Source organism: Catharus ustulatus, chromosome 8 (genome assembly GCF_009819885.2).
Source record: "Catharus ustulatus isolate bCatUst1 chromosome 8, bCatUst1.pri.v2, whole genome shotgun sequence".
NCBI classification, from domain to species: Eukaryota; Metazoa; Chordata; class Aves; order Passeriformes; family Turdidae; genus Catharus; species Catharus ustulatus.
The window spans coordinates 31,024,025-31,050,210 of NC_046228.1; the positions used below are offsets into that span (position 1 = coordinate 31,024,025).

Below are 26,186 nucleotides of genomic sequence, written 5' to 3' on the forward strand. Positions count from 1 at the left end.
CGCGCCGCTGGAGCCGCCCCACGCTGCGGCGGCGGCGGCGGCGGCGGTGCTGCTGCCGCCCGGGGGGCGGGCCCGAGGGGAGCGGCGGGGCGGAGCCGCCGGCGCCGCTGGCCAATCGCCGCGTCCCTCCGGCCGGCCCCGGGGCTGGCGCAGCCAATCGGAGCCGAGCAGGTGGGCGGGCCGGAGACATGATTGGTCGGTGGGCGGGGCTGCGCGCGGGCCCGAGGGCAGGGAAACTCCTTGGCGGGGGAGCCGTGGGGCGGGGCCGGGATGGGCGTGGCCAAAATGGGGCGGGGTCGATGATGGGCGGGCCGGGACCCCTAAGGGGGAACAGCCGGGGACGGGATGCTGGGAGACGGGGAGCGCCTGGAAAGGGATGCGGGGAGGTACTAGGGAGGGATGCTGAGAGATGGGGAGCACCAGGAAAGGGGTGCAGGGAGGTGGGATGCACTAAGGAGATGGGTGCCAGGAGATGGGGAGCACTGGGGGGAGATCACCAGGGAGAGGCTGCAGGAAGATGTGGTGCAGCAAAGATACCACCACGGCCCTAGGAGTACAGTGTAGGGGTAGCACAGGGATTTGGGGTGCTGGGTCAGGCTGGCACCCCATCCAACAGCAGTTTCAGTGAAGGGTAAGAAAAGTATTGGATCAAAAACTATCTGGATGTAAATATATATCTATATATATGTATTGCAGACATGGTAGCTGGGCTGCCAGCACAGACCTTGCAGCACCAGGGCTAAACAAGCAATCTGTGCCCAGCTTTCTCTTGAAAGATGATGTACCTGGATTACTGTACTTGGAAAAGGCTTCTTCCTCTGGTCTGGGAGTTACTGCAACACCAATGGCAGCTTCTTCCTAATTCCTGTTATTTGCCCCTCTGTGTTTCTAAAAATACAGAGAGGAGCACGACCAAGTCATGGGATGACACAGATGTGCTTCAGCATCACCCACTCCATCACAACACTCCTTTTTCCATCCTCACCTCCCTCCAGTGCTGCCTTCCACAAGTCCTGATGGGTTGTTCTAAGCTTTCCTCCTAGCAATGTCATTTTGGAGTTTGTCCCTGATAAATCCTGCACCTCAAGCCTCATTTCTGGCTGGATTTTTCCTGCAGGGATGAACGTTCCCTTCTTTCTCCTTGTTGGCTGGAAAAACGTGGTTGAAGCCTCGACTGTGTCCTTCTGGAAGGATTTACTCACTGTCTTTCCCACTTTACACATTTAGCATTTCAATTATTATTTGCATTTCCTTGGAAAATCAAGGAGACAAATTGCAGCAGCTGCTGCTCCCGAGCTTCATTGCTCAGACCAAACAGTCTTTGCCTGATCCCTGCTTGTTGTATTTCTCCTGTCATGTTGAAAACTGATGGTGAAAGGAAAAATGCTTCAAAACAAGGATTTCGAGTAGCAAAGTCCTCAGTGATGACTCCACAGTGGAAGATGTTCCCAAGCACATCTCAGCAAAGGAGTCACCTCATGGACCACAGCCAGGGTTTCCCTCTCTGCAACATCAGCCTCTCCCTGGGACAGTCCCCAGCATCCCAGCACAGTGGGATTAAAAGCCTAAAAATGGCAAAACTGTATTAATGCAGCCTGGGCGAGCTGGAAAAAAAGGATTGGAAAGGAGGAGGAAGGAAACTCTAGGATGGGAAAGATCCCCTGGGGGCAGAGCCACCTCTTCTCACCATGGACTACTCACCCCTACAATTCTTTCTGCCTGGGTGAGCACAGACACGTTTAGGATGAGCCTGTCCTGTCCTCCTCGTGGGGTTTCCTACAGGGATTGGTGCCAGCAGCTCTGAGGGAGGACAGGGATGGGCACAGCAAGCAGACCCTGCCCCAAATCTCCCCTATTCCCTACTCCTCCAGCCATTCATACTCTCCATTTAGATATTTATTTATCATTAAAGAAGAGCTGGGAAGGACCGAAAGTAGAATTTTTGGCAGAGTTTATATATTTCCAGGGAATATTTGACAGATGTGGGGGAACATGGGCCTTGAGCAAAGGCAGAGGGCAGCAGAAAGGCCAAAAATTCATTAGCAAACCTGTGCTGAGTGTGTGGGCACTCATTACAAAGCACAAAAATGGGAATTAAATGTGAGCCCTGAGATCAATACGCCAGGCAATTAAACGAGCCAGCAGGGAACAGCTCCCCAAGGTGCAGGGAGGGAAAGGGGTGAGGACATTGGCACCAAAATGAAACCCTGTCATTTGAGGTCAAATAGCTCCTGCTAGAAGCATCTCCCACTCTTGGAAAACCTAAATAAAGTAATGTATTTAACAAGGCTTTCTCCTGGTGCTTATAATTACAGCTGTCTGAATACTGGAAAGTTGCTCCTGAGAAGAATTGCTGGGGAAAAGCACACCAGCGTTCGCAATTAATATTATTGCAGTGGGAAAGGCTGAAGTGGAAAACTTAAGCTTCAAACCCTCATCAACCATCCTGACATTGCTGAGAGAGGCAGGGATTGTTCCCTCCTGCAAATAAAACACTGATGGAAGAGAAAGTGGGTGTGTGATACGCCATAGGCAAAGCCATCGCTTTGGAAAACCTGCTCAGGCCCCAAAGTGCTTGGATTAAGTAAACCAGCTCAGAAGAAAAAAACATAAATTATCTTTTAGCCCTTAGATTCATCACTCTCTCTGTGTTCTTCAGATTTAGGATTAGACAATTTTAGTCCTACAGATGTCCAGAGCTGTGATACAGCAGAATCAGGAATCTGGAGATTGATGCAAAATCCTGCAGGTGCATCAGGCATGGGTGGATGAGGAAATTGAGGAGGATCCCAGGTTCAAGTGCTTTTTATCTCCTTCTGTTCAGAAGAAAGGTTGGTGCTTCCAGGTCACTGCAGATAAAACAGCACAGCCCTGAGATGAGGGGCAGAGTCTACTTGCCAATAAAGGAATGGTGTTAGCCACCTTCTGCAAGCTGAGAACTGCCCAGCTTCTCATGGAGCAATAGGATAGGAGGGGAAAATTCCCCTGGACTGGGCAGGATGGTGAGTTACCTGAGTTACCCAAACATGCCAGTGTTTGCTGGCTGCTTCTCCCACCCCTTTTTGAGATATGGAGATGGCCAGACCTCAGCCCCACAGAGACCCCTCTAAGCCTCTGGGATCCCTTTAAGCCACACCAAAAGGTTCATCCTAAAAATCCCCACAACATTCCTGCTGTCAGGATTCGGTAGCCTCCTGGATTCCTCAAGAGCAATCACTGTCTATTTATGCCTCTGGAAAATGTGGTTTTTAATGTGGGGGTACATTAAAGCCTGAGGAGAACCAGCCTAAGAGGCATCTGGAAGCAACTAAAATTAAAATACCTAAAATTAGCTCCTCAGCAGTGAATCCTCCCTCTGATCTAGATGCCGAGGTGCACATGACCCCGGCGTGCCTTTCTCACTTTCCCTTCCCGCTGCCATCCCATTCCTGTGCCACCGGGCATGGCCGCAGCTGCTGCCACACCTACCCACGACTCCGGAGAAGGGAGGAATTCCTCCCTCTGAGGGTGGGCAGGCCCTGGCACAGGGTGCCCAGAGCAGCTGTAGCTGCCCCTGGATCTCTGGAAGTATCCAGGGCTGGGTTGGATGGGGCTTGGAGCAGCCTGGGACAGTGGAAGAACAAGATGATCTTTAAGATCCCTTCCAACCCCTTAACAATCTACTATTACACAGATATATAAAATCCTCTGAAACCCCATATGCCACTCTTTCAGGGCCTATACACGAGCCCTTCAGCCCTGCTATCCAGGACCTACAGAGACACTCCTTGTACAGTGCATAGAAGCCTTCCAGGACCTGTGCATAAGCCCCTCACACCCTATACACAGACCATTCAGGACCTAGAAATAAGCTCCTTGTACACTATACACAGGCCTTGAAGGACCTGTAGATATTGGCCCCTCAGACCCTATAGACAGCCCTTTCAGAGCATATATATATAGATGTGCATATATATATATATACATATACATACATAGATATACACACATATATACATATACACCATAGATAGGCCTCTGAGACTGTATACAGATCTTCAGAATACATATATATATAATGTGTGCATATATATATATATATACAGGCTCTTCAGATCCTATCTACAGGCCTTTCAGAACCTCTATCTGTTCATCTCAGACCCTATACACAGACCTTTCACATTATCTATCTATCTATAGATAGGTGGGCCCCTCAGACCTTGTATATGGACCTCACAGAACCCATAACCATATATATATTTACGGACCCCTGAGAGCCTCTATACGGGTCTTCCCCTCCATGTGTCTAAATGCCTGAGGCTCTCCACACACTCTTTCATGCCCTATATCCAATTCCCTCAGTCCCTACACACAGGGCCCGCAGGAACACTCACCACAGGCTGTATAAAAGCCTCTCGTGACCTAAACAAAGATGTTTCTGAACCCCTACACACGCTCGGAAACCCCCAAACCCGCAGAGACCCCCGGGTCCCTCACGGCGAGGCCACGCCCACAAATAACAAACCACGCCCATACCAACATAAACCACGCCCCTTCGCACAGGCCCCGCCCCCGGAAGCGCGCGCGCGGCGGGCGGGGCGGCGGGAGCGGTGGCGGGGTTGAGGTGAGCGGGGCTCTGAGGGGGGCCGGGAGGTGGCCAAGAGGGGACAGCCCCGGCCTGGGGAGTCCACGGTCCTGGGGCTGCGGTGTTCCGGGCCTTGGGGGTGGTAGGGAACCGGGCTGAGTGGGTCCTAGGACGCGGAAGTGGGCGGGGGGTGGTCCCGAGATCCGGGGCTGGGGGAAGTTCAAGGCCCCGGAATGTGGGGTCTGCTTAGGCTGCAGGTCTGAGGGGAGTCCTGAGGCTGAGGAGGGATTCTCGGGAATGAAAGCGGGTCTCGGGGCTGAGACAGAGCTGCTGCCCGGGAAATCCAGGTTTTCCGGCACACACGGGGCTCGGGCTGCCGTCTTCTTCTGGTTCTCCATCCCCGAGTCCCGTAGTAACAAACACTGTGCCTTCCCCTCGGGAAGTAAAGCCGCGGGTCTGGGGCTCAGAGGACGGACAGGTCCCGCCCGTGGTCTGGGCCGAGGGGTCCTGCAGGGAGGGTTTTGGGGAGCTCTGACCCCCGAGGTGCGAGGAGTTAGGTTTGGGTTGGTTTTCTTGGTGGCTGTGGGATTGCCGGCGGCGCTGCCCGGGCCGTGTGAGTTATCGCCGTGTGTTAGAGCTCATGTCAAACCACTTTCTCTTGATGGAGGTTCTTTAAAGCTTTAACTCCGCTGAATGGCCCCGGCTGTGCTTGATGTGCAGTTCGTGTCGGAAAACCTTGAGGGTGAATTTGAGTTAATAAACTGCTCAGAGCACAGAAATGCTTGATGTTTATCACAACGTGATTTATGTGTTCTGTACTTGCCTGTAGTTTAATGAGCTGCTTGGGTTAGATGGTAAATCTGGCTGTGTTTAGTGGGGTCTAGGGGGTGGGCAGGTCAGACCAGGCGGGTTTTTGGAGGTTTCTCCTTTAGAATCCTTATTGCCAGCTCAGGCTTCAGTTAGAAGCCTGGCTTATTTTTAATTCCTTTATTCAGCTGTTGACCATTTTCCTCCTCTTGGCTTTTTTTGGCTCAGGCTGAGATGCATTTCCTGAGGTCGATACATGTGAGCACTGCAGGGCATGACTGCCAGGAGGGAAAATGGGTGCAGCACAAAGTTATGATCTTTATGATGTTTCTTTCTCGTTTTTAGAACAGGGCCCAGCTGAGAAATATTTCCCTGTGTTCTCTGTGGCCTCTTGACCTGCAAACTGGGAGCAAATACACTACAGGTGAGGATGGTGTTGCTGAGTGCTGGGCTGTGCAACTCTTTTCAGGTGCTTTAACGGGTGAATTAATAATTTGGCTGGTTGTTACCCTTAACACGCCCTGTGTAGAATTATTCTTGTTCTGGAATGTTCTCTTAGGGCTTTGCTTAAAGCTCTAGGAGAATGAGCTGCCTTTTTTTGCAGTGTGCAAGTTGTGCTGATTTTCTTGGTGCAAGTGTTTGGTTGCAGTGAGCTCTGGAAGAATTTTGTCTGCCTGTAGCTTTCTGTCAACCCAACCTCAGCTGTGCCACTTTGATAAAATGTAAGAAAACTCCCCATACCAAAAAAAATCACTAAAAATGTATTTGACCATAGGGAGGTATAAAAAAAGCCCCAACAAAGCTAATAAAACTAAAGCTAATAAAAGATATTTAAACTATGCATTTGTTCATCTGGAGCAACAGAGTGTTTAATAGCTTCCCACTGTCAGAGGGCAGAGTTAGATGGGATATTGGGAAGAAATCCTTCCATGTGAGGGTGGGGAGACCCTGGCACTGGGTGTCTAGAGGAGCCCTGAATTTCTGGAAGTGTCCCAGGCCAGGCTGGATGAGGGTTGGAGCACCCTGGCATAGTGGAATGTGTTTTCAGTGGACCTTAAGCTCATATAACCGCTCTTTATTTCCTGTGGAAGTGGCTTGTTCTCCCAATGATCCATTTCCTGCAGAAAATTTGTGATATTCCCTAATGCTTCCTGAACCAAGGAAGCTGAAATTCCGTGTCCTGGAGGAAAAAGAATGATGTGCCTTGATTCCATCATTACTGTCTGTGTGCTGGGGATGCTCTGGAGTGCCCTGTGTCACTCACTGGTGGCTGTGTCACTTCTCTGTGCAGGTTCCTGGGTAAGCTGGTGGCAGAGCTTGAGGAGAGATGATCCCATTAGCCTCAGGCTGCAAGACTTGCAAATCGTTTGAAGTCTGGGCAGGACTTTGAAGCAGCAGCTCAGAAATGTTACATTTTTCAGAGGGCAGCTGAGGGAGCCATCAGCATGTTTAGATCTGGAATGTGGAAAGCACCATTTTTATTTTCTTGAGCAAAATAAGTTCTGTAGGAATCATATTAAGTTTATAATAAAAACATTGTTTTATGCTGTTCCATTGCTGCAGTAACACTTCTGAAGTGAGCTGGGATATGGAAATACTTGGTTTTTTTCTTCCCAAGTTCCCAGTTGACATATTGGGCCCAGTATCTTAATACAGCTAGCTCAGTGCAGTGGGGCTGATGATGTTTGGGTACTACAGTAAAAATAACCTTAATTATATTAATTCCAGGTGCTGTGTTTTCCTGCTGGGACATTGAAGGGGTGTCAGTGAAAAAGTGTCTTGGTGTAGATGTGACTTCAGGTGGGATGATGTTGTCAGTTGTTGACAAAGGTTGTTTGGGATAATTTAGCGGGAAACAGTTACCCAGGGTCTTGGGTGTTGTACACCTTTGAGATGAATATTGCCTTTCTTTTTGAAACTGAATTGTTCTAAGAAAAGAGTGGTGCAAATTGTGTGGCTCCCTCTTAACACAGAATCATGGAAAGGCCATTAACAATTATCCAGTCCCATCCCTTGCCATGGACAGGGACACCTTCTGCTATCCCAGGTGGCTCCAAGCCCCAAAGTCCAGCCTGGCCTTGGACACTGCCAGGGATCCAGGGGCAGCCACAGCTTCTCTGGGCACCCTGTGCCAGGGCCTGCCCGCCCTCACACAATTCCTTCCCAGAACAATTCCTTCCCAATTTGCCATCTAACCCTGCCCTCTGGCAGTGGGAACCCATTCTCCCTCATCCTTTTGCTCCATGTCCTTGTCCAAAATCATCCTCCAGCTCTTTTGTTAGTACTGAAAGGCTGAGGATGAATATTTATCTTTAGGGTGATGCATTGGACACTTCAAGTAAAAAATACACTGATCCACAGCAGAAAGTGAGTGGAGCCTGAGGCATTTTGTCTCCCTAAGCACACACCATCCAAAGCCTGGGGCAGCCTCCCCTCTTAGTTTCAGATTTAAGATACTTTAAAAGAGGAAAAAGAGACTGTTAGATCATTGTGGACTTATCTGAAGTCCTTGGATAGTAAATTCTGGGTTATGTTTGTCTGCTGCCCTGTCTGTGAGTACAGGGACTTGTTTTTCCCCAGAGACACCTGCTATGGCATTTCTTTCCTTGTGAAGAGCTCCTCATCTTTGGATGTGGGGTAGGACAGGGTTGGAAGAACCAGAGCATTGATGGTTGTAACTGGGAATTTTGTGCTGACACTGGCAGAAGGTTAGGGCTGGTGATTTTTAATTTTTTTTTTTTTTTTTTTGGGTCTCCAAGGTCCCTCAAGCTAAAATTCTTGGTTGTTTCTCTTACTTTAGCTCTAGGAAGTGAAATCTGAGATCCTCACGTAGACAACAAGAAAGAAGGTCACGGTTTGAGACAAGCAAAGTTGCAACTGCCCTGTGCTTGAAACGTGAGCCCTGGGAATCTGTGTAGCTCCAGAATTTGTAGCCTGTCTGTGATGCAGACAAAGCTTCTGTGCTGACACAACACCAGCCAGCCCCAGGGTCTGTGTGGACCACTGGTGTTCTGTACCACCACTGGAATTTCTGTGTTTTATTTGTTTGGTGCAAACTTCCCACCTCTGGCATTTTTGCTTCAAAAACTAAAAAGGCAGTGGGTTTTTCCTCACAAAAATCTCAGTTGGTACAGACAGGTACCCAAGGTGTGCTGCCTGCCCACCTTGGATGGAGCCAAGTGTTTGCTGCTGGCTTTTTCCTGCTGAAACTGAGCTCCTCACGCTGTGATCTAAAAGCACAAGGCACTAGCCTAGCTTGTCCATGTTCTTTTTTTCTCTCTGAAGTTCAAGCTAATCCAACAATGTGTTGCTAGAAAAGGAACTGCAGGAGTTCACACCTGCTTTTCCTTTTTGGGGGAAAGTAATGTTGTATGCATTGATTTCCCAAACAATCTCCATCTGGTGGGTGAAACACAGGTGCTGTGAATTTCTTGGTTTGTTTCAGTATGTTTTTCATTTAAAACTTCTTTGTAGAGGAAAAAAAAGCCACTGAAGCATGACTCTTTGGCCAGGAAGAAGCATTTTCTTAAGGAGGATGTGGTTGTAGGTGATGTTTCATTTAAAAGGCAGCTTCAGTGAAGGAGAAATTACCACATTGTGATATTCAGATTCTTGGGGGGTTCAAAAATTTTTTTCCTCCTTGTCACAGAGGAGTTCTGACTTCACTATATCAAATTCTGAGAAAATCCACTGTCTCCCTTAAAAAAACCTTTGTCTCTTTCTGGAGCTGGAATTGTGTCTGCAAACAATTCAAGCCTGCCTACTGCCACCTTGTCAGCCTAGAGAGGCCTTTGCTTTGTTCTTAGTTTTTCTCTTCCAGAATTAATTTTTCATATTTATTCAGTAGGAGTTAACATTGGTTTTCAGTGGAGCCAAATGAGCCATAAACATTTCTTAAATTTGACTGCTCTGAGGTACTTTCTGTTTGTTGTGAGGTAAATGCAGGTGGGTGACTGGTGGCTGGAGCTTCAAGGAGAGTCTCTCCATTCTGTGGAAAAGTTAGGAATTCTCAGGGAAATCACACCTTATGGACAACAGATTGTGCAAGGCAAGTTAAATGAGTCAGGCCATTAAGCAGATGCATTCCTGCTGGCTGTAACTTTTTATAGAAAAAGGCAGATGTGTTATGTTTTCTACCCCTCTGCCAGCAGTTCTCTGATGATCTTTTGCTCCTCAAATCAGTGTGGAAATAGCGGTGCTCTGGTGCACCTCGTGTGGCTGGCTTGCAAAGGCAGCCAGATTATTTGAGAACAGCAACTGGAAAAAGAAAATTTCACCCTACTGATTAAGGTAGAAGTAGCTCATGAAGCAGGGTTGCTATCTTTAATATGTGGGTGGGAAGTTTTTTGGTTGATTTTTGTTTTTACAGCTCTTCTGAGTTACCTCTGACATCTATGGAGGTGTTTCTAGGCAGCTTTTCATGGCTGGGGTTTACTGTAATGTTTTCTAGGTAGAAGAGCTCAAGGAATGTGCTGCATTTTGAGTGGAGGAAGGGAAGGGAAAGCTTTAACCTGGAAAAAGCAGCTTTTGGCATTTGTTTCTGTGGAAGTTGAAGGCTGCCTCTTAGAAACCCTCAGTGCCTTGCTGGAGTCTGACAGTCTGAAGTAGCTAGGAAATATTGTATCCTTGCTGGAGGTGCTATTTTCAGTGCTGCAGCAGCAGATGGGCCCAGTTTACTCTGTTTGGGTACACATTTTTCACTTGTGTCTCCAAAGCTGTGCTTTATGGTGGCTGCATCCAGCCACTCACATCCTCTGGCGACTCAGCTCCCAGGTTACATTTGGGGCTGCTGTTGAGTTTGCCAAGTTTCTTCTGCCAGTTTAGTGGCACCAAAGTCTTTCCCCAGGATGTAAACACTCCTGTCTCCCTTTCAAGGGAAGCCCAAGCCAGCTCCTGTCCTACATCCTTATACAAAATCCACTTGCAATTTCTAAAAATGCTTTATTAAAGCTAAATCTAAAAGCTTGTTTGTTTGCAATGCATCATCTTCTCTCCTTAGCCCTGAAAATCAGTATAATTATTTGGCAGAATAAAGCAGCTCATGAGGGGAGGGATGGCTGAGCCGTGGCTGGGTGTAGTTACAGAGCTGTGGAGTTGAGGATTGGTCATTTCCAGGACTGAGGATTTTAGGAAGAGGTGAAACTTTACTGCAATGACAGTTTAAAAGAAATTTCCGGGCTATGGCTTAAGTTTCTGCATTGATAGATACTTGGTAGACTCTACATCAATTTCAATCGTGCTCTGAAACAAATGTGGTTCCTCTCCAGCAAAATTAATGTGATCAAATATTGCCCCAATCTCCTACCTGAGGAAAAATTACTTTTGCTGCTAGATTTCATTTTCCCAAAACTGATTTATGTGTCTTGGTAGGCTAATAACTTCAGTAAGGTGTGAAATTCTTTATCTCAAAATTGCACTCAGTAAAGCTGGAAATTTGGAGGGGAAAAGAGCAGGAACTGTTGGGTCTGTCTTGGAAATGGGGGAAGGAGTGGATCCAGATGTTTCATTAGCTGGAATCACCTCCTGGCACCCTTTCAGGAGTTATTCTTGTACCAATGTCATGGAATAATAGAATGGTTTGTATTGGGAAGGACCTTAAAGCCCATCCAGTGCTACCCCCTGCCATGGGCAGGGACACCTTCCACTATCCCAGGTTGCTCCAAGCCCTGTCCAGCCTGGCCTGGGACATTTTCAGGGATCCAGGGGCAGCCACAGCTTCTCTGGGAAGGAGAAGTCATGACTGGTTTTGGTGGAGGCAGGTTGAAGCTATGAGGTTTTCTTTCCCCCTGGTTTATGATCTCAGTGTTAATGATGAAACTTCCCTCCTGGTTGCTTCACCCTTTCCCTTGCACATTGACTTTTCCTTTCCATTGGGTTTGTTGTGCTTTTCCCCCCCTATTTTAATTTTTCCTTCCCCTCTTCCCAATCCTTTTGAGAAGATGGAGACAGGAGAGCTGGGAGCTGTTACTCTCACACCCTTCTGCTGTTGGCTCTGGCTTCAGTGAGCAGAGCTGAGGGATAATTGACAGTCAGGGGCTGAGATGGGAACAGGTGAGGAATTTTCCTACAGCATCTGTTGGGTCAGGATGTCTTGATGTGCTCTGGCAACGTCAAACTTGACTTTTTAATAAACACACAGCTCTAGAAAGCTCTTTGAGTTCTTAGTGACTCCATCTCAGCCAGTCTCTGCAGGAATATTTATGCCTAAATAGTGCCTCCTAAATACAGTTTTTTTTCAGAAGGTCTTCCTGCATAGCAGTATATTTAAATTTGCAATTGACATTCTGCACTAATTCATGGGCTGACCATGTCCCAGTAAAATTGTTCAAATAAATGCCTGTGACCCCTTCTCTGATGAAAAATTAAACACCCACTGGGTTATTGGATTTCTCTTCTCCCTCTCACATGCTTGTGCTGCCAAGGCTGATTTTGACATCAAAATTCTGCTTCAAGTGTTTTATCTGCTTTAGATCCCCAAAAGGCCAAAAAGAAACTTCAGTGCTAGGGGGTCCCTTTTCCCTAGGCTGAGCTGCTTAGTGCTTTCAGCCTTGGAATCATGAGCTAATTAGGGGGCTGGAAAAACCAGAGCAAGTCTCTCCTTTTGGTATCTGAAAAATGATGAAAGAATTGGGATCTTCCAAATCGTACCTGCACTGAAAAAATCTAGGACTTTGGAAAGGCTGGGGGCAGAGGTGGACAGCTTGTCACAATTTCCTTGGAGAGCAGATTGGCAGACAGGGGGTCATTGTTTGGGGAAATCAAATACCCACATCAAGCCAGAACTGATGTAACTTGAAATAATGTTGTATTTGTTCTTTGCACATGACTTGTGTGGTCTCAGTTTGAATGGAGCCTGTTTTGTCCTGCCTTGGAAGTGGTGTTTTCCTAGTGGGTTTGAGTCTCTCCCTTGACTCTTTGCTTAAAACAAAACCACCTATGGATTGTGGCATAAATAAAAGTAGATGGGTCATTCTGTTCTGGAAAAAAAGCACCAGCTATTTCATTTGTCCAAGGATATTGATTCAACCTTTGAAAGTAACTGTAGAGCTGTTCTGAGCAAGAATTTAAGGTAAGGTTGGCTTATCTCTTGGAAACATAAATACAGTCTACAGATTGCTTATAACTGTAGTGCTAGAACATCATGATAACTCCAAAATAATGGAAATAAGCAAGCATAAAATTTAAGTGCTTGTTTGTTTTGTTTTTTTTTCCCCCTCTGGGCTGCTTTGTTGTATCCTATAAAAATAATCTTTTATTATAGTAAATAATTCAGAAATTGGGATTGTTTCTTATTGTAAGCTGTAATCACATCAGTTGATGGGACATTTATACTTGATCTCAGTTTCATTCCTTCCCTACTGCAAACTGTGGTGCTGAGCTTTTTGTTGCTGCACAGGGCAAGATGCTTATTTTTAATCTTTCTAAAAGTGAGCATCAGCTTTCTCAAGTGATCTTGACTTCAGTGCCTGAAGTTTTTAACCAAATATACCAAATATCATGGCACTTTGGATTTTAAAAAAAGAAAATTATGAGAGATTGTAGAAATTGCAGATGGGAAATTCAGCTTCCAAAGGGATTTTTAAAATTGCTCTGAGATAAGGATGCTCTTTATTTTGGGGCTGTTTTGAGAACTGGCTGCTTTCAGCTCTCTCAGGCAGTTGCTACCAAGTGAACACTCTGGGTAAACATCCCAACAGAACTAAGGATGGAGATTGCTTGGACAAAGCAGATAATTTAGTGTTTCTTAAGGCTCAGGAAGAGTAAACATTTATGCAGCACTAAAGCAAACAATCAGAAATGTTGTGAAAAATCTCTTCCAGCTCCCAAGTAAATGCTGTGGGGTTTAATTTTCATTTTGGTTGATTAAATGATACTGGCAATACTGCCTTATCCAATACATGCTAGGAATATAAAGCTGTAATTAGGATGGGGAACCCTAAAAAGGGCAAGGATAGCTTCTTGGGGAAAGTAACACATGCAAATTTTCTTCTGAATATGGAACAGAAATTCATCCCTGGAGATGAAATGGGAACATCAGGTTTGCGTAGAGTGGAAATAATTTTAAATTTGAAATCAGAGTTGTTTTTCATAACCATCTCATTGTTCAGAACTGGAGAGGATTGGAGAGTCAGTGCTGTTAGCTGGCTGCATTCCATTAACACTTGAATTTTAAACCTGTTTATTTGAAAAGGGATAAACAAAGCCATAATGCCAATTTTAATAGGAGCACAGATGAATAGCAAATGGATGCTGTTTGGACAGATTCACTGTGAGCACTGAAATTTGTGCTGGGGATGGACAGGCAGCCTGTGGCTTAGCCACCTCCACCATTTCTTGTGCTCCATCCCATGTCCCTTGTGCCAGGACTGGGTAAAAGTCTTAATCTGATAGGAAAAAAACCCACTGATAAGGGATTTATTAATGATTTTTATTGCTTGGTTGTGCTGTGAAGTCTTCAGGTGTTGGAACCCTGGAAACTGGGAGTTTTGAACTTTCTGTGCTGTCAGGCACAAAAGAACACTGCTCTTGACCTGAAGCCTTAGAGAAGGCTTCCAAAATTGAACGAAATAATAAAACTAAAATCACTAGTGTGGAGTTTGAATAGAAGTGTGTAATATCACATAGTAGAAAACTTAGAATTTGAAATTTTAGAATATAGTAATAAGTATAAAGTAAAATGAAGGTTTTAAGAGTGAGGGTTTCTTTCTTTCTTTCTTTACCTTCTTCATGGGTATAGGTGGTACTTTTTAAAGTAAATAAAAAATGCTGCACTGTGAGTCACGAGGGCTTAGTCATTAAGTCAAAAATAATTTAAGTGTTCTTAATTAAACAATTAAGCCTTAAAAGACCTTGTAACAAGTGAAATACATCACCATTTCACAGTTTTTAGCTTGTTAACTAAAAGTACTATAACACTCACTGTAACATAAATAAGAATTAATAACTAATATCTAAGTGCAAACACAAAATTCCATCTCTCATACCTTAAAAAAAAAGTTTAAAAATTTAAAAACAATATTCAGAGGTTTCTCCACTTCTTCTGGCCTTAAAAGATACTGAGCTCAAGCCTTCAAAATTATCTACTGAATATTTGATGTGTCTTCCCTCCCTCTTCCTCTGTTCCCATCCCAGATTCTGCATCACTCCCATGTGGAATCCTGACCTGCACTGATGGCACTGATCTATCCAGCTCTTTGCAGTGGGAATGTCCTAACACACTACACATGTGAGAGGTGTTTGCACAGACAGGTCCCAGGATCCTCCTTTCTGAAAGTTAATGGTTTAGCAGAAAAACAATAGATGTGTGTGGATTATTTTTGTATTCTGTGGTTATTCACTGCCTGGGAGTATGGGAGTAGAGTGGCAAGAACGGGGAAAAAAAGGAAAAATGAAGCTGCTGCTCCTTTGCTCTGTGTTTTTTTGGGAATTCTTTTACCATTTTGTTCCCAGTTCTAAGACTGACATTGTGATTGAAAGAATTGCATTTGCCTGAGAAGTAAAACCTTTATTTCACAAGAACACGCAGCAAATTTTCTTTTCAAAGGCAGCATTTACCCTTCGCCTTCAATCCTGTGAGCCACCCAAAATGGCTCACAAAAAGGCAAAAATGCTTTGCCTCCTGCAGCTGGTGTGTGATGAGGTGGTGTTTCTGCAGTTCCTTTTTCTCTGTTGTAATTATGTTTAGATTTGTAGCTCCGCTATCCCATTTGTCTCTGTTCCGTTGCGTGTGTAATGGGGTATGGATTGTATTTTATAAGTTTTGACACTTTGAAACTTGTCCTGTACTTACAGTTGAATATAAATGTTTTGCTCCAGGCTAGATAAACAAGAGGGATTTAAGAACAGTAGGGTTTTCTTAGGAAAATTTAAATGCCTGGGTTGGGTTTTGTTTGATAGGTTTGCTCGTTATTTGGCTAAATTTGCCTTTTAAAATCCAGCTGTGACTTTGCTTCTGGCCAAATGCCTCTTACCTGATGTAGCTGCTTATCAGGTCTACTTGCCATCTTCCATGCCTTGGAAATTGGGAGATGGGCTGCAAACATTTCATGGAGTCATGGAATAGTTTGGATTGGTCGGGACCCTAAAGATCATCCAGTTTCAACCCCTTGCAGGGCAGGTTCACCTTTGCTAAACCAGGTTGCTCCAAGACTCATCCAGCCCAGCCCTGAACACTTGCAGGGATGTGGGAAGATGAGATTCCCTCTTGATGAGGATTTTGGGGAAAGGCTGGGCATTTGGGTTAACGCTGATAAGCACTTGGATGTGTCAGCCAGGTATGTGCCAGTAGTAACACTGAAAGGTAGTTACAGTAATTTCACGGTTATAAGCCGCACTGAGTACCAGCCGCACTTCCGGCTGTTGGCAGCTTTTCATTCTTTGTCCCTACATAAGCCACACCTGATTATAAGCCGCACGTTACAATACAGAGTGTGATAAAAGGTATCTGTTCTATCACCATCTGTTGAGGGTGGGGGCAGTGATCCTTATCTCCGTGGGAGATACTCTGCTAATGGGCCATCCATTGAAACCAGGCAGGGCATTGTTCTTTATCTTTTCACAACCCATCCTTCCTCCAGCCAGTCATTTCTGCTAATGGCCATTGAGTCCCACTGTGTGACTGATAAAATTACTGCATCCCATTGGAAGTTGCTCCAGCCAGGGGGAAGAGCCAAACCTTTCTTAGCAAGATAAAAACAGAGGTTTTGGGACACTAAGGGAGCCCCTTTCTCCACTGGACTCCAGAGGAAAACTGGATTTCTCCACATCACCACTGGACCTCTGGAGGGAAACTGCACCTTGTACAGGAGCACTGCTCCAACTGAGCCACATCTGTCACTGCAGGAGGATGCAGCCACCATGGAATGGGACTGCTGCCAACACCCTGCCTGACGGGGTGTCAGGTTGTACTCTGACTTTGTCAGGGTTTAGAGTTTGTTTCTTTGTAGTAGTGTATTTCAATTTTAATTTCCCTAGAAAAGAACTGTTATTCTTAATTCCCATATTTTTGCCTGATTCTCAGCAGACACGTGTCCTCCAAACTAAAACAGCAACTTTTCGTTCTTTGTCCATATATAAGCCCACCTGATTATAAACCGCACTTTGGGTTCGGACCAAAATTTTAGTCAAAATGGTGCGGCTTATAATCATGAAATTACTGTAATCTAATTACTATTCTATGAAACTTTTCCTGGTTGAGGACAGGCAACCCTTGGAACCTTTCTGTTGTTTTGTCCCTAAAGCAGCGTTCTCACTCAGCAGGATGTTCCGGCTGCGGTTCCTGCCCGTGGCCGCGGGGCTGGCGGCGGTGTCGCGGCGTTACCATGGGACAGCCCCGCGCTCCAGCACCCGGCGTAGGCTCGTGGTGGCGGCTTTCCTCGGGACCACTGCGGCCACAGCAAGTGCCAGGTTCCTTTGGCAGAGGTAATGCATGGATATCTAATTTCTTTTCTGCCCCCGGTGAGTACCTGCGGCGCTCCTGCTTGTCCTGCTGCCCCTGCGTGGAAGGAATGGCTGGGGGGGATTTCCTGAGGAGCTGCTTTGCTGCTGGCAGTGCTCAGGGATGCGACAGAGCTCGGGGCTGAGGTGTTGTCTCACACGGGCTCTTTGATGTGGTTTCCTGCTTACCTCGTGGTTTGTGATGGTGTGAAGAGAGAAACCTTCACTTTCACATCTGGTTAAAACAGCACATCTGGGCAGGGTTTGCTCCTCTGGTTTTTTTGTGTCATCTGCTGGCTGCTTTGTGTATAAAATGCAGTAGGGGAGCAGAAGGGGACAGTCTCTCTTTTGGTGGAAAGGTAGCAGCACACAGGCTTTATGTGGATTTTAAGGATCAGAGCCTTAGGACACCTCATGGGTTCTGAGGTTCAGAGCTCCTTCCTGTGAATGGCGGGGAAGGGGATGTTTGGGCTTCCCTGAGGCGACTCACTGAACCCTGGGCCTGTGCCACATTTGAAGTAAAACAGGGACTCCCTTCTCTTCCATCGTGTAGGAGCAGCGTGGCACCAGCAGTTTCACTCAAGCACATGACTGCAATTAGAGTATAAAAAATATTTGCTGAAAACCTGTGTTCTTTTCATTCTAATGCTCAGGTGATTTGTTTCTGACTTTCTGCTCACCTGTGGCTAGAAGGCTCTAGTTTTAATGCAGTGGAGAAAGGTGATGGGAATTGTTCTGGCTGTTCTTTAGAGCTGTCAAGGCCAGCTCTCTGCTAAGAGGAGTTGTTTAGTGGAGGAAGAACACTGTGATCCAGTTTTGTGCTGCATTTTGCTAATGATCTGTACTGATGCAGTCAGTGCCTCTGAGGGAATGGCCAGGATAACCCCCCTTTCCCAGCAGGGAAGCAAGTGAAGTTTTTCTGCTTCAAACCTTATCCTCAACATGATCAGAAAGTCAGCAGAACATCATGTCCTGTGTAAAGCTGTCCCAGAGACATAGAGTTAATATCTCCCTTCTGTAGCAGGTTCCTCTGCTTTTACAACCAGCTAAGTTTTCAGGTGCTGGTGTTGCTTTTATCAGGAGGATAGTGCTTGTGCTATGTGGAGTGCTGGGTCAGGGATGGATTTCAGGGAGGAATTTTTGGCTCCTGGAGTACTTTGCTGTTCCTTGGAGGCCCTTGCACCTTCCTCAGCTCAGAGGGCTGATAGAAATCAGTCAGAGAGACACAACTCTCATCAATCTGGAGAGGCTGACTTGCTGTTATTACTTGTTTTGCCTTTTCTTGCTCTGTCTCCTTCATCTTTTATAAATCTATAAAGCACTAAATAGAATTGTACAGACTTTCAAGTATTGCTTTCCTATCTGAGCCATTAAATAAATCCTCAATGTCAGCAACTGTAAAATAAAAGGGCACCCAAGCTTGCAATATTAATTTAATTACTTGGCATAAAGCTGCTGAATAAAACAAGGAACAAAACCGATATGTTTGGTGTAGAAAATTCTTCATAGTGATGTAAGTGGAAGTTTCAAATGAACTTTCAAGTGGGCATTTAAGCCTTGTTTAAAGAAATAAGGGAGGAAGTGTGAATTTCCTTTGTCTTTCTGAAAATGGAAATTCAGTGACCAGTAGAATTTGAGCAGGTGAATACAGAATGTTTGCAATGACATCCTGAGTTACTCAGGTAGGTGTGTCCCGAGTTAGTACAGGAAGTAGCAGTAAATATAATTAATTTGTTCTAAGAGATGAACATGTAAATATTTATTTACAGCTTAGGCATTAAAGATGTAACAAGCCGGATCAAGAAGCAGTTGGAAATTTTAAATTTCTTGGGCTAGATAAGTAGAAGATGTTGATGGTGTGGAGAAAGACAGGAATTGTCAAGTGGAGACTGTAAGGTGCAGTGTGAAACCAGTACCTCAGGTGGATTCTGTAGGATGTGCTGTGAGCAGTACCAGAAGCCAGTGCTGGGGTAAGGAAGCTCACACAAAGGCACAGAAGGAATCAAGGAGTGAAAATACATATATGGAAAAATCCTATGGCTGTATGATGCAAAATAGACTTAATTGTGTCTTCCTAAGATGGGAGGTAGGTTGGTGGGATCTCTGTTTGGTCCATTGCAGGTAAATGTTGGTCTTGTTGCCTTCCCTGCCCTCCAGAAAGTCCTGGCTTTTGGGGAATAAATTATTATACAACAGGAGTAGCTCACGCTGCTCGGTTTTCCTGTGGTGAGGAATACTTGAGCAGTGCAAATAGCTGAGCTTAGAAGACTAATGAAGTTTACACTTTCTCAGCAATAACTTAAACTCTGAGGATTTCCAGCTGGCAAGAGAAGCAATTAAGTATCTGGGCATTGGCATAATGAACTGAATTAATTGAAATTAATCTTGGCGCAGTCATTGGCTACTCTAAATGAGGCACTAATATATGAGAAGTACTAAACCTCACTGTTTGTGGCAAGCTTAACGTTTGTAAAAAATATTCTGTTACTGATCCTGGTGTAAAACTTGTACTCTCTAGTTCCTGATGTCCTTTTGGAGTGTTAGGAAATAGCTGCAGATGTGTTCTTCATGTCACAACTCTTCCTGGCTGAATCTGGGGCCATCTGAAAGCACTTAAATTGGCATTTTGGTGCTGAAGCTTGTTAATCAATCTAACATTGAGGGAAATAAGGGAGCAAAGGTGCTTTTGGGGGCACAGAGGGACAGCTGTAAACAGTCTTACCAGTGCTCTTCCTGATGGACTGGAAATACTTAATGATCTATTTCTTATCCTTGTGTGAATAAATTACTGGTGAGAACAAGGGCAGGACACTTGTGTTGCTTTGGAAATTGCTGCCTCCAGCTCTGGGATCCTCAACATAAGACACATGGATGTTGTTGGAGGCAGTACAGAGGAGGCCACGGAGCTGCTCCAAGGGCTGGAGCCCCTCTGCTCTGGAGCCAGGCTGGGAGAGCTGGGAGTGTTCACCTGGAGAAGAGAAGGATTGGGAACCTGGAACCCTTTCCAGTGCCTGAAAGGGCTCCAGGAGAGCTGGAGAGGGACTTGGGACACGGGTCTGGAGTGACAGGACAAAGGGGAATGAATGTCTTCCCACTGCCAGAAGACAGGATTAGTTTAGATATTGGGAAAGAACTGTTCTCTGTGAGGGTGGTGAGGCCGCGGCACAGAGTGTCCAGGGAAGCTGTGGCTGCCTGGAAATTTCCTAGGCCAGGTTGGATGGGGCTTGGAGCAATCTGGGATAGTGGGAGGTGTCCCTGCCCATGGCAGGGGATAGAACTGGAAGAGCTTTAAGGTTCCTTCCAAATCAAACTGTTTTGGGATTGTATAACTCTGTTTAAGAATGCACTGGGTTTTTTTTCACCCGTGTCCTGAGGGCTTTAGAGTAATTTGCTTAGAATACATTTTTAATGGGAGAACTGCTGGAAATATCTTATGCCAGCTGAAAGAGAGACTTTAAAAAAATCTCTCTTGTAATAAAACAAAGGAAAAAACATACATCATAGTCAAGAGGGGAGAAACCTGTTTTATAGCTATAGATGTGTCAGGTAAAACTTAACCTAACATATGGGAGAAAAGATGAGAAATTGTAGGTATATTATCCATGTAGGTGGATAGGTATTATCCATGTGAATTTATTTTTAGAGCTCTCATGTGCTTACATGTCAGGGGAATGGAAGGAGCTGATCTTTAAGGTCCCTTCCAACCCAAACCATTTTGTTCTGTACTTTTTTTTTTACTCTTTGTGAGAGGTGACACATTCAGGAGACTCTCCTTGGGATTGCTGTGCTGAGGGTTTTTTCCTAAGACTTCAAGACAGATTGGTCTGGGAGTGGTGTCTTGAAAGAACACTGTTCTCTCCAGTGGCTTTTGGCTGAACACTGGGGCTTTTTTCCATGGACATTGGGAAAATAAAGGATCAGATCCTGGGGGCACAGCCCTGTACTCCGCTGTGGTGAGCTCTGTTTGGGAATGAAAGCAGCATCTCCTGGATTAAGAAATAGATTTATAGCTCACAAGGATATTGGGGTAATGTCAGGACACCACAGCATGTGTCATTAGGGTGATTGCCTTTGTGAAGTTCTTGCCTCAAATTCATTGTGCTGCTAATTTATGTCAGTGTTGAATATGTGAGAGATGAGAAGGGAAGCAAAGTACTAAAGAGCCCTGTGAGTGTGGCAACTCACTGAAAAATTGGGTTGTGGCTCTTCATCCTCTCTGGTGAATTTTTATTAAAGTTTCAGGTAACTAATTTAGTTGCTGAATATGGGTGAGCTGAGGATGAGACAGCAAGGATTTCCTTGCTGAAAGTTCTCCTGATCCCTGGAGGTTGCCTGTTTTTATGAATGTCGTATCCAAACTTGCTTTTGCATTACAGCATGAAAGCCCCAAAGACTTAAGTGGCTTTTAAACCTCACTGGGATGTCTTCAGCTGTTTATACACAGGGAGAATGACAGCTCTTAGTCAACTGAGGAACACGTGTGTCTGGCAGGATTCCTCCCTCCTGCCTCTGGTTTGGTGGCAGCATCTTTGCTGACTCCTGAGTGCCCACCTTGTTGTTAGGTCTCTTACATTTCCTTCTGAGACTGAGCAGCAGCTGCTAGCTGAGTGCTTTGCTACTGCCTTCAGGATTAGAATAACTGAGCACTGTTATCTCTGGCACAAAGCTTTGTGATTTTTTTCACGCTGTTCTGCTTCTGTCATTCATAGAAGAAAAATACTTTCAAGGGAGGGGTTGTGAGTTCATTGGAAGACCTGCAACTTGGAGTGTTGTGCCAATGCCCAGTGTGAGTCCCAGCATCCTTCCTGCCTGTATATCCTATGGTTGCATGTGTTTGACTCTCTTAAAGAATGATTCCCCAAGAGAGAATTTATCATTGCAGGCCTCTGGTAGTTCGGTGTTTTTGGGGAGGATGAGGAATCTCATCTTACACTTGATTGTTGGCTTTCTCCAAGGATTCAAAGGAGATATTGCTAAGTGGGTGGGAAATAGTCTTTGATTCAGTTTTAGTTCACTGGATGGAAAAAAAGTCTGAAGAGATCAGAATGGTTGAAGCATGGCAGTAGGGTTCAGGATCCAGGACAGGCACACTCCATGGGGAAAGGCTGGCAGCTGGTCTTGGCACACAGTGAAGAGAGGCTTTGTATTTTCATTTCCCTTTTGTGCAGAAGCTGCAGCACCAGGAATTCCATTGGAAAGTCAGCCTCATGAAACAGGGGAGGAGAGAGTCTTCACTTGCTGAGGGAAGTCCAGCAGGGTGGATATTTCTGGAGTTTGGGTTTTTTTTTCTCCAGCCATACTCTGACATCTGCACTGAAAGGCTTTCTTTATGTGGGCTGAATGTGGAAGTGGCAGTTGTTGGAAGCCAAGGATTTCAGCAGAGGGTGGTAAAAGACACAGAGAAGGTGCACATAGAGAGCTGTTCCTTCAGTGGTTAGTTCAGTGAGTAGTTTGGCCAGTGACCTAGAGGTGAGGAATAGTTGTTTAAACCTTGCTTGAGAAGTAGCCTACAGACTCTGCCTTTCTCCTCAGAGCTCATTTTCCTGGAGGGTGCTGTGACTGTGGAGCAGAGTTAATTACCTGGATAAACCAGAGGGAGGAAAAAAGCTGACTGTATTCAAACAGCCTCTCTCTGTATTGCTGGAGCAACTGACTTGACAGCCTGATGGATTGAAGGAATGCGTGGGATGTGCTGAAAATGTTTGATTTTTCAATTTCATCTATCCCTTCCCTGGTCTGCTAGCTGTCAGTCAAGCATTACAGGAGCAAATCTTTCCTGATACAGCTATTCTCCAGCATGTTTCCTATGGAATAGCTTAGTTACAGAGATAAGCAATTAATTTCCTATTGCTTTTCTGTATCCTTTTCCCAAGAGATACCCTCAGAGCTACTTGTCCTGCCTGCACAAGGGCTTTCCATGTCAGTGCTGCTAGTGTAGCCTCAGCTGGCAGCTGCATTTTTCAGCCAAACCCACAGCTCCTCAAGGGTGTGCCAGTGCTGATTAAACTTTCAGGAAAGGCTTCAGGACAGGTGCCAGCATGGACTTCATGCTCCAAGAGAGGTCAGCTGCTGGACTGTTCTGGGGAAAGAATTTCCCAATCTTAATATGGAAATATGTGGAGGACCCAGGTCTGGATCCTGTCTCTGAAAGTTTGGTTCAGTGAAGGTCATGAAGATGGTGCTTTGCTGTAAGACTCAAATATATATTGGCAAATTGAGACTCAGGGCCTTTTCAGAACAGGAAGTGTGTAAAACTCTGTTTTTATGTGAGAAGGCAGGATTAATACTGCTCTTCAGTGAGCACTTGTGTGTTTTATTACATCAGACCCCTGTAATGGAGCTGTGTTCTGTCCCAGTGTGGACTAGAAACCTCTGAACCCCTGTCTGAGCTGAACCCAAACCATTCCATAAATAATAAAGTGTCTTCTTCCCACCAGTACTGTGGACATCTGCAGTTCTTTAGCTCGTTCCCATCTGTCTTGTACTGCGCTGTCAGTGAATTATTGGATGCTGATAAGGAGAGAGTTGTCTTTTATTTTGGTAGCATTTAAATTAATTGATGGAACACCTACCCTCATTTCTCCTTCTTGGAAACTGATGTGCTGAGATTGCAGCAAGCTGTGGAAGGGCAGGCGGTTGGAATGAGAGGATCTTTAGGGCCCCTTCCAACCCAAACCATTCCATGATTCTGTGATTCCTGGGCAGGCAGACACAGACTCTCTTCTGTTAATGCTACATACCACATCTGTGTTTTCCAGGAAACTGCTAGGATGAAGTATGTGTAGCCTTTTGTTTAGAGCTTGGGAGACTTCAAAAATCTTGGTTTGTTTTTGTTTTTCTCCCAAGGCAGCCTTTTTAAAATAAACTCACACAGCTGTAAATAACCACGTTCATAGTTCCAGGCAGTACCAAAGCGGCCAAGGAGCAGCACCTGTTTGTAAGCTCCATACCCTGTGATTAGTCCAAAATAAATCACCAGGAATGCAAAGTAAAGTCAGATTTGCTTAAATTATGGGCAGGCTGGGATGTTTCTCTGAGCTGTTTGAGTCCTTTAGAAAGAGAAATAATTTTGTCAAGCCGTTGGCTTTGTCGCTTGTGACATGTTAACGGATCCTCGGAGATTATAATTTCACTGATGTTAATGTGGTCTGAGCTCTGTCTGATTCTAAATTGCTTTACAAGTAAAGCATGGGAAAGCCAGAGCATTGTTTGGCTTAGGGATTTGTCCTGCTTTTTATTTAATCATCCCATTGCCAGTTGCAGTTCTGTGAGTTGCTCCTGACTCTTGAGTGATTTGAAGTGTTGAGTCTTGGTCTGTGGAACAGAGTTGCCTGAAGATCTTTGTATTTGAACAGCAAGGGAAAAGGGGTCCTGTGCTCTGCCAGAGTTTTATTTCCACCCTGAGGACAAACAACTCCAGTTTTGTTGTCACAAATCCTGCAGCACTGGATTTTAGAAGAGTCATTGGTGGAAAAAGGGAATAAAACAGCCTGTCAGCTGCTGGAGATAGAAAATAAATCAGCTGAGCTGAAACAAAAAGGTTGTTCATCCTGAATCCTGCAGTGCTGATGGTAAAACACATTTCTGTCATTTAATCTATCTTTTTGGGGAAGCAGAGGTGGAATTTAGTGCTAGAGGAGGTATGATATGCTCTTCTCCCAGTGTTTCTTGCACGTCTGGTTTTTGGGAGAGGGTCTCATAATTCACTGAGTGATTTGGACTGGGAAAACTTACTGTGACCATTAGTCTGGGTTTTGGTGTGGGGTGGAAATTAGATAACAACAGGGGAAAGCACACTGAATTCCCAGGGGACTGGTCACTTCTTTGCTTTTGCTTTGCAGCCCTCCCCACTGCCCTATAACCAGCGCTGCACTCAGGTGGAGCCCGGCAGGACCATTTTGTGGCAGCCGTAGCACCCCTCATCACTTCCTGAACAGGTATTTTCTTTTCCCTGGAGCAGGGCTTACGCAGAAGACTCTGTCAGACACGGCCCGAGGGCAGAGCCAGGGGAGAAGGTGAAGCACGAGGAGGAGGAGGAGGAGAGCAGCGGCAGGAGGGCGGTGGCCTCGGGCGATGAGGAAGCGCCGCCGGAAGGGAAGAAGAAGAAACGTTCTGGCTTTAGAGACCGCAAGGTACCAAACTTGGGCATCTTGCAAGAGAGAAAACTTGCTCTGTACCGGTCTTTATTTTCTACGGGACCTTAATGTTTTGGGAGCCTACTTCGTCAGCATGTTGTCATGAGTTTCTGTAGGTTGAAACTTCAAAACTTTCCAAACTTGTGTGTTTGGAAAGTGCAGTGCACTGATCCTGTGAAATGGAGACCTCTCTTCCCACCTCCACTTGCATGTCCAAGGCAATCAAGGCTCCTGCACTGATGGCTGTTAGGATGGTGCATGCAAAGCAGGGAATTGGTGCCAAAGCTTTTAAAGCATCTGGGATGTTTTCAGCATATGTGTCTCTGAGTCCATCTTTTTACCTGTGAATATGCACAGTGCATGCTGGAAGAAGTAGAGGATGAATGTGGAAAGGGAGGGTTATGGGAAAGGTGTACTGAAGTTCTTCATTTAATTATTCTGTGCAAATGTACTTGTTGAAATACAGTCCCCCTTCTTAGTTAGTCCTGGCTCTCTTTTGATGCTTCTGGCTCTTTCATTTTTCAGATCACATACATCTTCAAGAGGAGGAAAACTTGAGTAATAAACTCTATTGTTGGCTTGTGACTTGTCTTCACTCTTGGGCAGTACCAGGAGCTTTGGGCTCTTCAGAACTGACAACTGGATTGGCACTATCTGAAACCACTGTTATTAGAGGATGTCTAATTTGATTTGACAGAGTCTTGTAACTGGGAGCTGGTAGACAGCAGTATTTTATTTTTTAAGCCCATCTGGATGTCAGTTTTATAGGCCTGCGTTGGATGATGTAATATCTTTGCAGCACCAAAGAGGAGAAAGGAACTGTGAGCAGCATCTACTCCCATTTTGTTATGGCTTGTTTCTGATAATTATTTTTAAGCCTGTATTCTGGAGGTTGCATCTCATTAACTGTTAAATTGTGGGTTGTCATATATAGTAGCTTAACAGCTTCTCATGAAAAATTGAGAGCTGTTTCCTTTGAAGCTGCTGAATCATTTTGGTTCCTGGTCAGAAAAGATTACACAACTTGAGATTTCAAGTGCCTCGTGGTATTTGGGGCTCCAGACTCTCTCCTGCTGTGACATGTTGGTGGCAGCTCAGTGAAGTTACATAGTAAGATGCTGTGCTGAGATACTCAGAATCATCCAGGAATGTGGCTTCGTGGAAGCTGCTGATTTTCATGGCACTTGGGTGTCAGGTACTCTGACAGCTTCAGCTCTTGCCAGTACCACTCAAGAAAAGCAGGT

General features: G+C 45.4%; 1 protein-coding gene across 12 annotated transcripts in view; it reads left to right on the forward strand.

Annotated features, from left to right (window-relative positions):
* The first annotated feature begins 4,560 nt into the window (after window positions 1–4,560).
* Window positions 4,561–26,186, forward strand: part of MICU1 (mitochondrial calcium uptake 1) — a 90,514-nt gene continuing 68,888 nt past the window's right edge. For 4 of the 12 annotated variants that reach the window (XM_033065909.2, XM_033065910.2, XM_033065912.2 and 1 more), the window contains exons 1-5: window positions 5,262–5,306; window positions 5,600–5,629; window positions 5,717–5,795; window positions 16,612–16,792; window positions 24,768–24,939. In XM_033065909.2, coding sequence (XP_032921800.1) covers window positions 5,277–5,306; window positions 5,600–5,629; window positions 5,717–5,795; window positions 16,612–16,792; window positions 24,768–24,939 — 492 coding nt within the window. In that variant the 5' untranslated portion in view covers window positions 5,262–5,276. Of the gene's footprint in view, window positions 4,604–5,261; window positions 5,307–5,599; window positions 5,630–5,716; window positions 5,796–12,229; window positions 12,441–14,653; window positions 14,674–16,611; window positions 16,793–24,767; window positions 24,940–26,186 lie in introns of those variants that run through there. The other 8 variants (XM_033065919.2, XM_033065918.2, XM_042779517.1 and 5 more) reach the window with 8 other exon arrangements.